The 19,357-nt window shown below is 42.5% G+C and overlaps 1 protein-coding gene across 1 annotated transcript in view; it reads left to right on the forward strand.

Annotated features, from left to right (window-relative positions):
* The window catches only part of Trappc11 (trafficking protein particle complex 11), a 45,508-nt gene extending 26,428 nt beyond the window's left edge, over positions 1 to 19,080 (forward strand). Inside the window, exons 22-30 of the mRNA XM_032918601.1 lie at positions 660 to 781; positions 1,238 to 1,357; positions 2,907 to 2,972; positions 3,074 to 3,230; positions 5,955 to 6,066; positions 8,618 to 8,709; positions 10,396 to 10,529; positions 13,230 to 13,397; positions 18,241 to 19,080. Of these exons, the coding sequence (XP_032774492.1) occupies positions 660 to 781; positions 1,238 to 1,357; positions 2,907 to 2,972; positions 3,074 to 3,230; positions 5,955 to 6,066; positions 8,618 to 8,709; positions 10,396 to 10,529; positions 13,230 to 13,397; positions 18,241 to 18,285 (1,016 nt within the window). The 3' untranslated portion in view covers positions 18,286 to 19,080. The remainder of the gene's footprint in view (positions 1 to 659; positions 782 to 1,237; positions 1,358 to 2,906; positions 2,973 to 3,073; positions 3,231 to 5,954; positions 6,067 to 8,617; positions 8,710 to 10,395; positions 10,530 to 13,229; positions 13,398 to 18,240) is intronic.
* The last annotated feature ends 277 nt before the right edge of the window (positions 19,081 to 19,357 follow it).

Here is a 19,357-nt window from a genome sequence, read left to right on the forward strand (position 1 = left end):
TTTAAGTCAAGTGGGAAGGCGCAGAAGCACCCTCAATAGATCCTCAGTGAGCTGACTGAGAAGAAAACATCCATCGTTCTGAACTGTCGCTCTTACGCTGTACAACACCAAGCTTTTTTCTGGTCAGATGGTGAAGTGAGGACGATCAGTCGGACGGACTGTACAGACACCAGGCTGTGAGCAGTGCTGTGGTGGAGAAGCAGTTCCAAAGCACTTTGCAGAGGCAGATTTGCAACAACAAAGCTCATGGTCACTGCTGTCCACCGCTCCATTGATCCAGTGCAGCTTTCTGTGTCTACCACTCTACAGCATTCTGTGGGGAAACACTTCCACAGGCAGCAGGGTGCAAATGCATGCCAGGACTTTGTTCAGTCCTAAGCCCAGATATTTACACTGTAGGAATAAAACTTCTTCTTCATTTGCAAAAATATATTGATTATAATAGTTCCAACTTGGATCCATAAAGATGTTTTTGAGCCCCGTTACAGTGAATTAAAATGCAGTCTGAAACCACAGTTCCCTTCACACCAACATAGGAACAAGGTAAACAGCATCACGTCAGTGATAGGATATTTATTGTAAAGCTGGTGTACAGAGTGTTCTTCATAGAGTATCAATTACTATAACATCCTAAAACACCGCTCTATCAACCTTCACAGGGCAGGATGCCAACCTGACTCAGAAGACCCATGTGACACTTCATGGAGCAGAACTATGTGATGAGTCCTACCCAGCCTTACTCACCGACATTCCTGTGGGAGACTTAAACCCAGGGGAGCAGGTGGGCGTGGCCAGCGGGGACTGAGGACAGGGCTTGGTCTGTAGTTCTGCCGCAGCGGGGCCATCACTGGCAATGTGACTGACCCATCCAGCATCTCCTAGCATTTGACAGACTTAGGTTTGCCCTGTGCGGGGGATTTAGAACAAGTGAACACTGCTTGTGTTGCTGGTGAAATCCCTGGTGTCTGTAACCACACTGATTTCTCCATCAACTTCTGTTTCCAGATCACATAAAAGCTTGTGGGGGGTGGAAGGAGAGTGAGAAGGCGGGGGATTATGTCATGGACGTCAGCTAGGGTTCTGGGTGGCTGGTGGCCGAGCTTTCCTTAGTCACATGGGTTGCACTGCAATAGCCTCTATAAAGTATCTAAGCAGACATCTCTAACGGGAACGTTGTCTTAGAATAGCTGGAGGAAGTCTCTGTGACATTGCATTTTCAATACTTACTGTGTTGCAGCTGGAGAAAACAGTGTATGTTCGCTGTGGAACAGTGGGTTCCAGAATGTTCCTTGTGTATGTTTCTTACCTGATCAATACAACTGTTGAAGGAAAAGGAATTATGTGCAAGTGTCACAAGGTATTTTTTTTCATGACTACTTTTCATGTATGAACCACTTCCATTTTGTTACTTTAATATTATTTTGGTCTTCGCAGTAATATCTTATAGGTTGTCCCCTTGGCCCAACAGAAGCAAAAGCTCAGGAATTGAGGATGATAGTGTGGTTTTTATAGAAGTTTTGTTCCATGGGCCATTTATAAGTCATTGGGAGACAACCAGTTGAAAGGGTAACTTAGCAGATAGGCTGCCAAACCCATAAAGTTAGAAAGTATGGACTTTATGGAAACATCTTTTCTTTTCTTTTCTTTTCCTTTCTTTTCCTTTATTTTCTTTTCTCTCTTTCTTTCTTTCTTTCTTTCTTTCTTTCTTTCTTTCTTTCTTTCTTTCTTTCTTTCTTTCTTTCTTTCTTTCAAGACAGGATCTCTCTCTCTAGCTCAGGCTGTTCTGCAGCTCACTGTGTAGACCAGGGTGGCTCAAGCACACAGAGATCTGCCTGCCTGCCTGCCTGCCTTCCAGAATGCTGGTTGTAAAGGCATATACCACTGTGTCCGGCTTACATTACTTTATTTAATCTTCATCACCTCGGAGTGTTACAAAACTGAGACCTAGAATGTAGGCTTATGTGTGTGATTTTCCTAAATCACATCATCATGGCCATAGTCATGCAGATGACAAACATCTGTCTGATATTACAGCCTGACTTCTGTTCGCATTTGCTATTTTGCACACGCACTTGGGCACATACACATACATGTGCACGCCACAGTGCATATGTGAAAGTTGGGGAACAGTTGTTGAAGTTGGTTCTCTCCTTGTACTGTGTGGTTTCCAGAAATTGATCCCAGGTTATCAGACGTAGAAGCAAGCTCCTTTATTCTTTGACCCATTTCACTGGTCCAAAATAATCTAAAAAGGTTTCTCATCAATGTGTTGGGTTATTTCTTTTAAAAGGAAGAATGACCCATGGCCTCTCAGCCATTTAGAGGGGAGATGCGGCATGTTGGTTAGGGTAGAGTAGAGTTTGTCTTGTGACTTACACTCTAGGCCTCCATCTTAGAGAGTCAGTTATAATAGATGGGATGCTATGAGCGTTGCACTGTGTGTGCATGGCACTTGTGGTAGTGTCTGTTACGGGACTGTGTGATTAGCTCAGCCACCTTGAGTCAAGGTGAGGTAAGAAAAATCACATGAGGGGAGGGTGCAGATGCTGGGCGTGGCCCCATTGGGACATTAGGCAAATCATTCTGTCTTCTTAACATCTGACTCTCCTCTGTAGACTGATGGTGATGCTTGTCTTGCCTGCTCCACCAGACCCTGAGATACATAGTGCAGAAGAAAGCCCCTTGCTGTCGACAGCTAGGGCTAGGCAGTCAGATGAGTTACTAGGGAGAGCAGGTTGTTAGGAAGACTTTTACAAATGATATCAGGAAAAGACCCTTGCTTCCTGTGTGTAATCTGGGATTCTTTATCAATCAATTCTAGATTATGCCTTATCTGCTTTTTAACTTTAAGACTTCCTGTTAGGAGATTAGAAAAGCCATTGTGTGCTCCTTGTGCTTTCTTACAGGATGAAACAGTGACAATAGAAACTGTCTTTCCATTTGATGTCGCAGTCAGATTTGTTTCCACAAAGGTATGTTCTGTGATGGGTGCCAGAAATCATGACAGTTTGAGTGATTCAAAGAAACAAATTAGTATAATTGCTGACCAGCCTCTTATGTTCCTTGGTGGCAGTTTGAGCACCTGGAAAGAGTCTATGCAGATATCCCCTTTTTGTTGATGACGGATATTTTAAGTGCCTCACCTTGGGCCCTCACAATCGTGTCCAGTGAGCTACAGCTTGCTCCGTCTATGGCTGCAATGGATCATCTGGAGTCCCAAATAGACAAAGGTGACGCTTGACATCATTCTCGCATACTGGGCAGACATGTATGTGCGTGCGTGCGTGCGTGCGTGCATGTCAGTTAGCAGTATAATAGTTGATTTTTGCAAAATAAAGGAATTTGAGACTTAGACCTTTAGAGTTAAGATAGGATTAGCATTTATAATGTGCATGAGTATATTATATTTTAAAAGACCAGATATGGGTTTTGTTTAGTTCTTCTGTTTTGAGAGAGGGTCTCATGTAGCCAAAGCCAGTCCAGAACATGGTAGCTCAGGGTGTCCTTGACCTCCTGACCCTCCTTCCTTTACCTTTTGAGTGCTGTAATTACAGACATGTGTCACCATAAAAAATCAGCATAAAGGTCAGATTCTTTTTTCTTTTTTATTTTAAGGAAGTAACATTTTGAGAAATATACCTGAAAGCAAAATAGGATTTTCATTTTTGAAATTTTAAGTTCTGTTTATTTATTTGAAATTAATGTTTGCTGTTATTTATAATTAGAACTAGCACAAGGTATTTATTAAATAGACAACAGATCTGCTAACTTGCCCAGCTAAAGCAGTTCAGAGAGCAGGTTCAAACCTAGGTGACACCATTCCTGTTCAGTGTACTTTGATAAACTGTTAGAAGTTATAAAGCCAATGTGAATGTTAAACCAAGCAAAAGTATACTCAAGTAGGCACTAAAGTTAAGTGTTGTGAGGAAAACAAAACCGGCAATGGCTGGTTGCTTTGGTGCAGGTATTGGCCATTGCAAGCAAATCAACTCTGTGTGATGTTGGTCATTTCCAAGGTCGTGGCTTGGGCTTCCCTCTGTCTTTAAGTCTTCAGCTGCCATACAACTTTAGGCCACCATGTTACTGGTCCTGCTGGAGGGATGAGTGTGCAGGCAAAGGGAGAGACTGAATCCGGCTTCACGTGCCCTTTCTCACTGCCCTCCTGGCCCCCTCTCTAGTGGCTGGCAGAAGTAGCTTTCTAACTGGACTGTTTCCCTCTTCCCTGGTGCCTGCGGCTAGAGTCTGATTCCTCTGAAACTATTCTGGTCCTGTCGTTCCCACTCCAACAGCCTTCTAGCACACTAGACTTTAGAGTCCGACTCTGGGACACTTGCAAGCGTACTTCACACCAGTCTCTCTGCCGTCCTGTGCTCTCTTCCCACTTCAGCTGAAGCTGACTTGCTGTTAGCCGACATTGCTCTGTGGAAATTCGAACAGGTTATCTATCACTTTTCCAAAACCCTCTCACATCTCTTTCCACGTTTCACCTTTGCTCCCTGTGACTCACGAGCTCAGGACCACTCCTCTTTACACCCAGGACACTCTGTACACACGTCTGTTGTGACAGCCCATCATCTGCCTCTACAAATGACCCCCTCAGTACACTCTGCTCCTGTAGACTCAGAGCTTTTTCATCTTTATATTGCTGGCATCATTTAATGACCATATATTAAGTTGAGGACTAATTTCTAGTTGGAACCTCTAGTTGGAACACTTTAGGGAGAGCCTCGGTAGATTGTATTTTATAAAACATCTCCAAAGGTTTGAACTGATGCATTTCTAAAAAAGCAATAGGCTGCAATATTATTTGTTACTTTTTAAATTTACTTGAAACAACTTAAGAACTGACCAGCCCTTTTCTTTCTCACTGGGGACTACTTCTCTACAACCAGTAACTGTTCACCTAGTACAGTTGTCTTTATTGGACAGCTATAAAAATACTGACCCAATGTTTAGGAATGTTGTCATTTCATACTTGATCACAGATTGGCTAAAACTGTGTTAGCTAGAAGTTGGTGTCCACTTGCATTTAAAGACTGACATTGTGGCTGTGAAGTGTTGAAAGGTAGAGATTTGATTTAGATAAATGCTTATCATCAAGGAGTTTGCTAAAAAGTAGCCAGAGGAACTCTTCCTCTACAGAGATGAGTACAACTGGTCAATAGTGGAGCGATGGTGATTGATTTCTGTTTGCGTGAGTTCAGTAGTGAATCAAAAAGAGTAATGGTGTCAATAGTATTGGAATAACAGAGTTTTCCTTTATCCTTACCCCCAAAATATCTATCTACCTTCCTTCCTTCCTTCCTTCCTCTTCCTTCCTTCCTTCCTCTTCCTTCCTTCCTTCCTTCCCTCTTCCTTCCTTCCTTATCTTCCTTCCTTTCTTCCTTCCTTCCTTCCTTCCTCTTCCTTCCTTCTCTTCCTTCCTTCCTTCCTTCCTTCCTCTTCCTTCCTTCCTTCCTCTTCCTTCCTTCCTTCCTTCCTTCCTTCCTTCCTTCCTTCCTTCCTTCCTTCCTTCTTCTTTCTTGCTTTCTTGCCATGAAATAATTTGCAAAAGGGAAAATAATTACTGTATCATATTGTCTCTTCAAGCCGTCTATAGGACTTTGTTGTATATCTATAAATGTCCCATTGGTGGTGCTGCTGCTGGTGTGTGAGTGTGCATACACACATATGTATGTGTGTGAGTACACACACCCATGTGCACATGCACACCAGAAGAGTGTGTCGGCTGCCCTGCTTCGGTTCTACTCACTGGCTTTTACTGTTTGGAATATTGATAGATTGGCCCAATAGTGGACTTACGTGACCCAGACAAAGTAATTCATGTAGCGTTTCTGAGCCTTGGTTTCTACGTTTCTAAAAACAGTCAATTTTTAAGGGATTGCTTTATTGTCTACTTGAGGTGAAACTCTCATAGATTAAATTATGGTGCAAGCTATAAGTCTTTCTTGCAGTTGTCTTACAGACAGGAGAGAGCGCTAGTGAGTGCTTCTGTCTTCGCTGCCCATCTCCTGGGAACATTGAAGGTGGAGTGGCAACAGGACATTACATTATCTCCTGGAAGAGGTAAAAATCGCACAATGTCACACTCTCCCTCAATGTCTTCTTGTGATATCGGTACTGCTTGTCATTACCATTTGTCACACTGAAGTGCAGGGTGGAAGTGACAGCCGGATGTGTGATTACCATGTTAAGTCACAGATGAGGAAGATAAAGCAAGCTTTGTCTGACACAATTTCTGACTGAATGCCAATAAAATTTTAGTCAAACTAAAGCTGAATATGGGGCTGTGAAGAGCCTCAGGTGGAATGCCCATGTAATCGGTAGGATCGTCTCCAGGAAACCCAAGAGATGCTGAACCCAAGATGATGGTTCAGCAGCCATCGTGCTTGCTGCTAGGCTGACAGCCTGGGTCTGAGCTCTAGAGTGCACACGATGGGAAGACAACCTGCACACTCAGGCTGTGGCCACACATCTTTATACACGTGTGCCTGTGTACACGCTTAAACATAGACACGTCTTTATACATGTGTGCCTGTGTACACGCTTAAACATAGACACGTCTTTGTACACGTGTGCCTGTGTACATGTATGCTTAAACATAGACACGTCTTTATACATGTATGCCTGTGTACACGCTTAAACATAGACACGTCTTTATACATGTATGCCTGTGTATATGCTTAAACATAGACAAAGTAGATTTTTTAGGAAGAGAACCCAAGGGATTAAGGATTTAGGGGGTTTACTGGACATAATGCCAGTGTACAAAGCTTGGTTATGTTTCTGTTGCTTAGAAATAAGCTTTTCTGTGTCTTAGAAAGGTGTCATCTGGATCTGGAAAGATAGCAGTTAAGAGCACTTGTTGCTCTTGCAAGAAGACCTGGGTTTAGTTCCCAGAAGCATATATTGGCTCATAATCATTTATAACTAGGAGATCCAACATCCTCTTCTAAAGTTCATGGGAGGACACCAAGCACACATGTGGTGCACATATATCCATTCAGACAAAATACTTACACACAAAAGATAAACAAGTCTAAAAATATTAAAATTAAAACTTCCAGTTCATTGAAAGAAATTACAGAGAATGGAAAGATAAAATGCAAAATGGGTGAAGATCTTTGTAGATCATTACCTCTGGGTGAACTTGACCTCTAAGATGTAGATGGGTTTAACATTTCATAGGTTTTAGTCAAATTTGAGGAAGAAATCCCAATAGGAATAGTTATAAGGGAGCTTTAAGTGGCGTTTGTCTGTTTTGTTGGAGGGTATGTGGCTGTCAGAGGACAACTTGCAGGAGTCGGTTCTGTTCTACATGTGGGCCATGAGTCTGCTCAGGCCATCAGGCTTGGTGAAATGCCCTTACCCACTGACGTAATCTTACTGTCCCACAAGGAAGGGTTTTATACATCATTTATAGTGAATGGGAAGAGCTTAATGTTAGGGAATGCCTGTCTCTAAAATGTTACAAATTGTCAGAGTTAACTGAAGTAGAAAAACATTTTAAACCTATAAAATAGTAATTCAAAACTGTGCAGAAATATTAAAGTTGCCTTTAAGCTTTGAAAGAAATGTTTAGTGGGTCTAATTCCCCTGCGTCACTGTTCTTGTGTTATAAATCAAATGCCAACAGGGCAGGAGCAGTCCCCAGAAACTATTTCCACTGCTGGGGTGAGCCTATTGCCTACCTCATGCTTGGCTCCAGGCACTGACAAAGCAGAACTGTATGCCATTGTCAAATCTGTGGTCTCATGACACCTCCACACTTGAGACTCCCTGGCAACACTGGAGAGGAGGGCCTATGAGTTATGCGTACCAGTGTCTTCACAGCAGACTGAAAGGTGAGATGATCTCACTAAGATTAAAGCCTAAAATAGAGTTCAGCCTGCCATTTCACTCCTCCACTTGTAAATTTACCATGCTGATGCTTAGTTTATGTGTTACACAAGGTAAGCATCAACTGGAAGGCACTTAATGTCTGCTACTAGAGTTCTGTAAGGCAGGCTTTACTGGCCTGCCTCCTGCTGCCTTTGCTGTCTTGTAGGTCCCACAAGTCAGGGGCTCTACTCTCCATGCAGGGAGGTCTTACAAGAGATTCAACAATGTAGCTCCTACCTAAGCTCTAACAAAGGAACACTGAGTAGTCCTGTTTTATTACTTTATCTCAGTAAATCTTACAGTACTGTACTTTGTACTGATAGTAAAATGTTTTAACTTTTTGTTTCTACTGTGTACTTGTGATGAGTTCTAACTATGCCCTTTGAAAGCCCACCTCAGCATCACCCTGAGAGAGGAGGGGTTTGTGTCTAGTGTAAATCTGCAGTATTTTTGCCTTGAAAAGTCCTCTTCCCAGACATAGGATTGAGTGGAGTGCTTAAAGTCTTGACAGTCACAGCTTCTACCTTAGCTCCCAGTGGTAACGCATAGCAGCCATAGGTTATAATATCTGCTCATTGAACATTCAAAACAACAGTTGGATTAAGAAAGCTCCTTCTGGACAAAACTATTGGTGGAGTTTTGGAAAATGGATAATTTGTTTTTCTTTTGATGCTAGTTGTAAAACAGATTCCTATATTTGGTTAAGTGAATTTCAAAGCTGAACTTTTTGCCGTAGGTCCTCAGGCATGGAAAACATCCCCGCCATCAGCACCATCATCACACTGCCTCACGTGATTGTTGAAAACATCCCTCTCCATGTGAACGCAGGTAGCAGGATTCAGATGTGACCGATACTGGGCTTCATAGAATTTATAGTTTTGTAGCAGTGTATTATGCAACATGCCTGACATCTATAAACTTTAAATGGTCCTATCCCGATTATTATCAGCCAGATCCTACATGTCATCTCATCTATAAATACTTCAGTATGAGGGGAAGCATAACTTTTTGTGAACCAATTGTTTCATTACGAGACTTAAAATTATCAATGAATTCTGTGTAGGAGGGTGGTTGAGGCAGGATCTCACTATTTAGTCCTGGATAGCCTTGAACTTGCTAATAGGCCTCAAGCTCACATAGAGCCTCCTGCCTCTGCCTCACGAGTGCTGGGATAGAAGGTGTGTGCCCTTGTGCCCAGCCTAGCAGTAGATTCTTAAACATCACCAGATTCCAATGTTGAAACTTGGTTGGCTGGGGGTTTCTCAGCTTGTCTTAAGGTCTTTCCACTGCAGCATGTGGATAAGTCGCATAGCCATCTAAGTCTCTAGGTGGGCTGCTGTCCTGCCCCCTCGTCCTCGCTTCCTCACTGTTAGCCCCTAGCGCTGTTCTCAGTGCTCCTGTCTGCACACCCACCTCCTCTCCTGCTTCCTTCCACCTGCCCTCCCCTCTTCCTGACTATTTATTGAAGAAACCAAGTCATTTGGCAGAATTTCTAACAGCTTGGATTTTACCAATTTTATGCTGTCATTTTTAACTTTTTGTATCCCTGTAAATTGACAGTCTTCGGACTTTATCAGATTCAGGTTTAAATTTTTGTTAAGAATGCTTCACAGTTAATGTCCCCTTTAGTGGACACATAATCAGCCCCTCCTGTTTTTACATAGGCTCACACACAACCCTGGCTGATCTCAAATTAGGAAGCACACCACATCTGTCATAATTTCAACCTATCACCCTCTGTTCCTGTCTCTGTCATTCTATCTCTGTCTCTGTCTCTGTCTGTCTGTCTGTCTCTCTTTGATCTTTTTAAGGTAGGGTGACATGTAGTTGAGACTAGCCTCAGACTAATAAGTATAGCCAAGGCTGACCTTAAACTCCTACTGTTACTTCTACCTCTCCCTTCCAAGTGCATGGCTTATAGGTGTGAGCGACTACATGCCTGGTCCATTTCTCCTCTCTTTGTCACATAATTCTATGAAGAGAAACATTTCATTCAGCCCCCAGTATGTCTATAATGCTTTAAAATAGCACAGTGCCTGCCTCCCACCTGCCACTTCCTGCGGTGCTTGTCTAAGCGGAGCTGCATGTGACAGAACAGCATTAGTGTGGCCTCTGCAAGGATGGTCACACGTGTACAAAACATTCCATGTTTATATGTTAGCAAAAGTAAGTCTGCAGAGCTCCACTGAGGAAGGCACATCTGAAGGCGTGGGTGAGTGGAAATTTTACTAGTTTCAGTAAAATACAATGCTTGCTTGTTTAGGAGTAGGTTAGGAACGGTGCTTGGTATTTTGGGAGATGGTTTGCAGGTTGTAAAGTTATTTGTAACAGTTCATCATGGCAGCCAGACTCCCTCTGTGTGTCAGTCACTTTCAGACGTAACTCCTCCTCTCCCAGTGAAGGACCTCGGACACAAAGCCCTGGCCTGTGTACCATTGTGTCTGTCTAGTCCAAGCCCCTGTGATGAGCCAGCTTTCACTTAACTGAGAGAACCATGCTCCTCTTCCTCCCTAGACCTGCCCTCGTTTGGACGAGTCAGAGAGTCGTTACCTGTCAGGTATCACCTACAGAATAAGACCGACTTGGTTCAAGATGTGGAAATTTCTGTGGAGCCCAGTGATGCCTTCATGTTCTCAGGCCTCAAACAGGTACAGGTCTTCTTTGCTGGTGCTGCATGTGTGACCAAAGGAGTGGGACCAAGAAGTGTTGAGCTGGAGTTCGGGTTTTGATAGTAGTAAGTTTTTAAGCCCTTTTAAAGATTAACTTCCTGCAGAGGTATGTTCCCGCTTCACATCTTTGAGATCAGACAGGGGTTCTTACTCGTTATAAAGCACGGTTCACTGGCGACTGGACTATATTCTAACAACATGCTAGAGTTCCTGAGAACTGTGGCCTCTTCTTTATTTGCCTTGTGTCGGTCTGGAGCCTGGAACACAGCCATAACGAGGATAAAGCTTGCTTTTCTTCTCTGAAGACTTGTACAGGGTTTGCTCTTGTGTAGAATTTATGTTTCCCTGCTATGTTCAGGAGCCTTTTATCTACTTGTTTGTTTGTTTATTTATTGCCTATTCAACCTTTCTTCCTTATTCAGTCAAATCAGATGGAACAGTTTGTCAGTTTTTAAAATGGAAAACTCTGTCAAAAACATGTTCCTGAGGAGAGTCAGAATGCTAACAGACACCTCATGTTTGTCAGGAAATGCCTGTTATGAATAAGGAACAATTTTAATTACAGAACCTAATGTGTCTTAACACAAGTGTCTACTCTGAACAAATCAACCAGTTTGCTGTGCATATTCAGAATTCTGAGTTTATTGTTAGATGCACAGTAGAATTGTACATGAATTATGCAATATTACTATGTACCATTATAAATTTATACACAGTGTACCATTATAAATTTATACACACTGTGTACCATTATAAACTTATACATGCTGTGTACCATTATAAATTTATACACAGTGTACCATTATACACACTGTGTACCATTATAAACTTAGACACACTGTGTACCATTACAAACTTATACACACTATGTACCGTTATAAACTTATACACGCTGTGTACCATTATAAATTTATATACACTGTGTACCATTATAAACTTAGACACACTGTGTACCATTACAAACTTATACACACTGTGTACCATTATAAGCTTATACACACTGTGTACCATTATAAACTTATACACACTATGTACCATTATAAACTTAGACACACTGTGCACCATTATAAACATACTGTGTACCATTATAAACTTATACACAGCTTAGCTTTAGTACATCCAAAGCCTGTGCTGTCTTGTCCCTGGCACAATGTGTGCGCATACATGCGTGTTTCTCATTCATAAAGAGTGAGCTCTTTCCGGATATTGTCTTGATAAAACTTTATACTGTATGTCTTTCTAAAGTTTAATTTTACATATATATATATATGTATATATATGTACATATATATAGTGTTAGGTGTTATACAGTTATTGTGTGTTAGGTGTTGTATAGTTAGTGTGTTAGGTGTTGTATAGTTAGTGTGTTAAGTGTTACATAGTGTGTTAGGTGTTGTATAGTTAGTGTGTTAGGTGTTGGATAGTTAGTGTGTTAGGTGTTGTATAGTTACTGTGTTAAGTGTTGTATAGTTAGTGTGTTAGGTATTGTATAGTTGCTGTGTTGGGTGTTGTATAGTTAGTGCATTTATTTGTATGGTTATATTAGGTGTTGTATAGTTAGTGTGTTGGGTGTTATAGTTAGTGTGTTGGGGTGTTGTATAGTTACTGTGTTAAGTGTTGTATAGTTACTGTGTTAGGTATTGTATAGTTACTGTGTTAGGTGTTGTATGTAGTGCGTTAAGTGTTGTATAGTTAGTGCGTTAGGTGTTGTATATTTAGTGTGTTAGGTGTTGTATAGTTATTGTGTTAGGTGTTGTATAGTTAGTGTGTAGGTAGGTGTTGTATAGTTATTGTGTTAGGTGTTGTATAGTTAGTGTGTTAGGTGTTTATAGTTAGTGTGTGCTGGTATAGTTAGGTGTTGTATAGTTATTGTGTTAGGTGTTGTATAGTTAGTGTGTTAGGTGTTATATAGTTAGTGTGTTAGGTGTTGTATAGTTACTGTGTTAGGTGTTGTATAGTTACTGTGTTAGGTGTTTAGTTAGTGTGTTAGTGTTACATAGTTAGTGTGTGTTAGGTGTTACATAGTTACTGTGTTAGGTGTTATATAGTTACTGTATTAGGTGTTATATAGGTGCTGGGTTAGGTGTTATACAGTTGTTGTGTGTTAGGTGTTAGTTAGGAGTGTTGTGTACGTTTGCATCAGAGTGACTGTGGAGGTCAGAGGACCTTGTGTCGGAGACAGTTCTCTCCTTTCATCATGTGGGACATGGAACTGAACTTAGGTTGTCAGCCTGGGCAGCAAAGATTTCCAACCCCTGCCTCTCCCCCCAGTTGTTTACCTTAATCTATAGTATGAAATCCCTAAAAGAAATAACCAAAATCGTGTAGTTTTTATTTGGATGAAAAATGCCTATAAAGAGACACAGGGTTTGGGTTTTGGTGAATTATTATATAGTATCTTGTGAAGATTGCGATATACTTGATCTAAGACAGAATGGTAACCTGACTAGAGCTCTAAAAAGGCCAGGTCACCCTTCAAACGTCACAGAAACTGAGCGATGGCTCCTGTGTCATCAGGCACATTTCCATGTGTTGTAGAAGGTGGGCTAGAAGAGAGGGGGCTTGCACACTTCACCAGGAGGATTTGTCCTTCATAAACAATTGAGGGTAACGACGTAAGTGATGTGTGTTCATACAGGATGTGCGTCTGAATGTTTTTCTCTGGATTTTTATCACTAGATCCGATTACGTATTCTACCTGGCACCAAACAGGAGATGCTGTATAATTTCTATCCTCTGATGGCTGGGTACCAGCAGCTACCATCGCTCAACATCAACCTGCTGAGGTTCCCCAACTTCACCAACCAGCTGCTCAGACGCTTCATACCAACCAGCATTTTTGTGAAGGTAAGGCCTAGCCTTTTCCTGGCTTTTAAACTTAAAAACTTTTTAATCTTAAAAGCAGGCAGAAGCTTCACCGAGTCCAAGTGCAGGCTAGCAGTGGAGGCTAGCGTTTGCTTTTATCACACGCACTGGTAATTCTCTTTACTTCTGTGCTACTATTTTATAGATTCTACTTCTAAAGATTGTCATTTCTGTAGATATTGGTTCACAACCTGTGGGTTGAGACCATCAGAAAACACTTCTAATGGTCTTAGAAATCCCCAACCGTACATTCATTTTTTTTCTTTTTCTTTTCCTTTTTTTAAATTGGATATTTTATTTATTTACATTTCAAATGTAAATAACCCCTTTCCCAGTTGGTTTCCCCTCTGCAAACCCCCTATCCCATCTTCCCTTACCCTGCTTCTATGAGGGTGCTCCCCCACCCACCCATCTACTCCTGCCTTACTGTCCTAGCATTCCTCCACACTGTGGCATCCAGCCTTCACAGGCCCAAGGGCCTCCCCTCCCGATGCCAGATGAGGCCCCTGCAACTCCTTTGGTCCTTCCCCTAACTCCTCCGTTGTTGTCCCTGTGATCAGTCTGATGGCTGGTTTCAAGCATCCGCATCTGTATTGGTCAGGCTCTGGCAGAGGCTCTCAGGAGACATCCATATCAGGCTCCTGTCAGCATGCACTTTTTGACATCAGCAACAGTGTCTGGATTTGGTGTCTGCCATGCATTCATCTTTGTTGCTACTTCATATCTGCTATTTTGCTACTGAGCCACGTCTCAGTTCTTAAGACCATCAGCAGTAGGTGCTTTCTGGTGGCCTCAACTCACAGGATAGAACCACTGCCATAGACAGTGACTTGTCTTTGCGGTCTCCTTGGACTTGGTTTTCCTTAGACGTAGTAAAGTGTGTTGTCATTTGTAGTTCATAACTGTTTTATCAGACAGATTAACTTTCTAAATAGCCTTAAACTTTATTAATTCTTACCTCTTTAATATGGATTTAGATCTCTTCTGAAAAAAGGCCAGAAATTATATTCTGAATTAACATGTCAGTTTTAAACAGTCATTCATTCCAGTATCTGCCTTGGTTGCCGTGTGTGTGTGTGTGTGTGTGTGTGTGTGTGTGTGTGTGTGTGTGTGTGTGTGTTCATACCTCCTGTTGGGAGGACAGATGCCCTTACACCTTCCTGTGTATCTGTCTTAAGGTTTGGGGATCTTTGTCAGAAATTGGTAGGCAACTAGTCTGTGCTAATGTCTCCACACTCCCCATTTTCTTGTCTAATTATAGACTTAATATACAATATTGCTTCACCTAGTGGATGATTTTACTAACATCCCAATCTCCAGTTTCTTACTGTACTTTAAATTATAAAAGGACATCTTGGCTTAAGAATGTAAGCAGTTTTGCATTCCTGAGAGCCAGGGTTTGATCCCCAGCACCAAAAACAATAATGGATCTCTTTATGTTAGAACTAGAATTTTTTTTTTTTTTTTCCGGAGCTGAGGACCGAACCCAGAGCCTTGTGCTTGCTAGGCAAGCGCTCTACCACTGAGCTAAATCCCCAACCCCTAGAACTAGAATATTCTTACCTGGTCACATTTAAAGGCACCCACCTTGCCATTCTCATGCCCAGTGTTGCTTCAGACACTGGCAGTAATTATTCTGAGGAGAGGCTTGGGCTCATCAGCTCATCCCCTTCATTCCGTTATCTACCAGACCTAATCCTAATCAAGGTCATCTCAGTCTTTTGATTGCTTTCATGGTAAACCTTTGTGGTAACAGTTGTTTAAATTCACGAGGAAAGGTTCCAGGTAATAAGCGCAAGTTTTTTGTTTGTTTGTTTGTTTGTTTTTTAAAGATTTATTTATTTATTTCATGTACATGGGTACACTGTCGCTGACTTCAGACACCAGAAGAGGGCATCGGATCCCATTACAGATGGTTGTGAGCCACCATGTGGTTGCTGGGATTTGAACTCAGGACCTCTGGAAGAGCAGCCAGTGCTCTTAACCACTGAGCCATCTCTCCAGCCCATAAGTGCAAGTTTTAATGTAATTAGCAGTCTTTTTCCAGCTGTCATAACAAACATGCTACCTTTGCAGTCAAGAGGGACCACTGGACTCCTTGGGCAGCTCTGTCATCTGTTGGAGAACCTACAGTTCCACAGAGTATGCATCTTGAAATACAGTGCATGCCATATGAGACAAAGTCTTTATGTGCAGCCAAGCTAGCCTCGAAGTCTCCATCCTTCTGCCTCAGCTTACCCAAGAGGCAGGATTATAGGCATACCACCGGGCCTACTCCTCACTTCTGTCAATTAAAGTAGCATGAGGGCTACCCTTTCCCCCACACCGAATTATCACTTTCCTAGGTTTTAATCCTACTGCACCTTTATGTATTTCTAGGCTGGTCAGTCTAGTTAGGTAACTACTTGCCGCTTGAGATTAAATGACATTAAACTTAGAATTCTTAGTGTCTGAATGAGCCACACTTCATGTGGTCAGAAACTAAGTACGGTCAGTCAGCTATTGAACACAGCTGTTCTAAAGCAGAGTTGTCACTGTTTTTCCTTGAGTACTTATATCCAGGTATTTATGCACTGTGAATGTAGTCTGAGGGTGTACCATGTGTGTTTGACTAGCGGTAAATGGGGCCACCATTTTGTTCCTAAAATAGTCACCTTCATCAATACTAAACAGATAAGGAATAAAAGTCAGGGGTAGGAGCCTAGTCTTCAGTGTTCGGTTCCCACTGTAAATGTGAATATCGTATGTTCACCAGTCTAAAGGCAGTGGCACCTGTAAGGGTGGGGCCCAAGAATGAGGCGGACTGAAGTCTCATGCAGTAGGTGACTTTCAGAGCATCAGACAGTTTATACTCTGAGAGTTAAGAAGAATCACCTCAGGCTGGAGAGATGGCTGAGAGGTTAAGAGCACTGGCTACTCTTCCAGAGGTCCTGAGTTCAATTCCCAGCCAGCACATGGTAGCTCACAGCCATCTGTAATGAGATCTGGTGCCCTCTTCTGGTATGCAGGAATACATGTAGGCAGAACGCTGTGTACTGTGTACATAGTAAATTAGTAGTTAAAAAATAAAGAGTCACCTCAAACACAGCAGCATATAAACAAATAATAGTTGGAATGGCCAATCTGAGGTAAACCCAAACCTGTCCGCTACATCTGGGAGGGGCCCAAAAGCACATTCCAGGAACAAGTCATTCTTTTGAAAATACTGCCAAATCCCCAACCCCAGGTCTCAAGAGTATTGTCTTGTTTTCTTGACGTTTCCTCAGAATTCTCCTTATTGACTCCATTCTTGGAGCGTGTTTGACACCCACACATTCTACGCGAATCTATAGGGTACACTCACCCACACCTGCCTTGCAGATGTACACCTGCACACTCATCCACATGTACATATATTGACTGCTGTGGAGACCCAGTGCTACCTCAGGAAAGTGAATGGCTTTTGATTATGGCATTGTTCCGTTCCATATTCTGAGCACTTTCCAATGCTTTCCCCTACAGAAGTTGACTGTTGAGTATCTGTGATAAAATCAGCACCTGAGGGACAGAGGTGGGTGGATTTAGTCTATAGAGAGTTCAAGGGCATCCAGAGTTACACAGAGAGAACCTGTCTTTAAACCTAACCCCAACCCATTGGTTGACTCTAACGTGTTGCTAACCTATTGGGAATTTTACAGCTTAAATAGTTATATTCATCCTCAAAACTATAAATCAAAGCAAACAAAGCAGTTGTAATGCCATGTGAGTCTGCGTGTATGTACACATGCATTGGCACAGCTGCGTGGAGGTCCAAGGTCAACCTTACAGTGTTTGTCAGGAGCTGTCCATCTTGCTTTTTGAGATAGGGTCTATCACTGACCTGGAACTTGTCAGTGAGCCGTGCTGACTACCCAGCGAGCCCCAGGTATCTTCCTGCCTCTGCCTTCGTCCCATTGCTAGGATCACATGCCACCAGGCCCTGCTTTCCCCTTGACATCGAGGGCTCAAACCCTGACCTTCAGCTCTGTGGCATCTTCATTTGTTCTTAGCATTGACTGCTGTGGTACGGTTTATTGTCAGCATAGAAAAGGGAAAGTATTTGCTTTTATCCTTGAGCTATAGAAATGGAGATGATGGATGGATGGATGGATGGATGGATGGATGGATGGATGGATGGATGATGGATGGATAGATGATGGATGGATGATGGATGGGATGGATGATGGATGGATGATAGGATGGTGGATGGATGGGTGGGTGATGATAGATGATGGAGATAGATGATGATGGATGGATATGATGGATGATGGATGGATGGATGGATGGATGGATGGATGGATGGATAGATGGATGGGATGGATGGATGGATGGATGGATGGATGGATGGATGGATGGGATGGATGATGGATGATGGATGGATGGGTGGGTGGGTGGATGGATGATGGATGGATGGATGATGGATGGATGGGTGAGTGGGTGGGTGGATGGATATTTTGGAAGTCTATTGTAAGTCATATTTTCCCCAAATCAGAGATTAGGGGAATACCCAAAGGAACTTTGTGTCAGTTCAGGTCTTGAGACACAGGAGGACCCTGAGCTGGCATGGTCTGGTCAGCAGGCATTGGATGGAAGTAGCTCCCATTTTACACTCGGCTCTGAGGATCTGTGGGAGCAGGGGAAGCACAGGGCTAGGAGAGAGGTGCTGACTCAGGTGGATCTGCAGGTAGAAGTACGTGGGCCGCTGCTATTTCAGTTTTGTAAAATAGTAGCAGAAATTCAAAAATGCTTTCAGTAATAGAGCTCTTATGACTCTTTTGTAATTCCACTTTGCTTTCTTGTTGTAAAGCCACAGGGTCGACTCTTGGAGGACACCTCCATCGCTGCTGCATGATGTCCAGGACCAGCTCTTGGTGTTCTTACGGAGGAGTCAAGAGAGTACCCGGGAGGTGTATTGTGACTGTAGCTTTGTTCATGGTGAAAAGTTAATCCTGCCTGTTTTTTAATGGACATAATATCAGCTCTTCAGAGAACTCATGGTTAAAATATTGAGGAAATCATCTTCTCTAGTTTTACTAATAAAGTTTGAAATGTGTCAGTGTGATGTGAAAGGTGTCAGGTCATCATTGCTGTTAGAAGTCCTTTCATGGTTAGCACGATGTGCCTTGACGTACAGCATCAGTAGAACAGAGACCAAGTGTGGCTGACAGAGGAGACACAACTCATCCAGGTCTGCCTGCAAGTGACCCACCCCATAAGTCCCCTGTGTGCTTAGCGCATACACAACAAGCAGCACAGGTCTGGCTGAAGGACAGACCTTTAGGGGAGGGGCTTCATTAGAGCAATTGAAAGGTGTAAGAGTTTTACTTACTGTTGGAAAGTTTCGGACTACGACCCACACATGCTCTTGTGCATCCTGAGAGGACCTGACAATAGGCTTAATTAGTAAACGAAGTCTGTGAGAATGAAGCATTAGAGTGTTCGGTCCCATTACGTCACTTCCTAAGGGCGATCAATTTAGAATGACCTTTAAGTTCATGTAAATGGAAATAGATCATATGGTGAACATTTTCTTTGTAAAATATCTTAATTTAAAACTACATAATTTCTTGGAAATTTGTACTATGCAGACTGCGGGCATATTGTAAAAAGGAAATAGTGATGTAAATAAAATATGTTCTCTTTCACATCTGCTTGTAAATACCTTTGATTTCTTTTATGTGGTTCCATCTCAGTATATTAAAGAGCCTTTACCAAGAACACTTTGCAAGGTGACTGGAGAACACAGGAAGGTCTCTCCGTGTTCCAGGACCTGCTCAGACAGTGTAAAGCTGTATGGGGGCATGAGTCCCTACGTCATGATCTCATCTGTGTGGCTGGCTGGCTGGCTAGCGACTGTTTGCTTCAGTGTATTGACTTTTCCCAAAGAGAAGCTGATGAGTCCCGTTCCATTAGGCTTGCTGTGA

This window comes from Rattus rattus, chromosome 13, assembly GCF_011064425.1.
Source record: "Rattus rattus isolate New Zealand chromosome 13, Rrattus_CSIRO_v1, whole genome shotgun sequence".
NCBI lineage: Eukaryota > Metazoa > Chordata > Mammalia > Rodentia > Muridae > Rattus > Rattus rattus.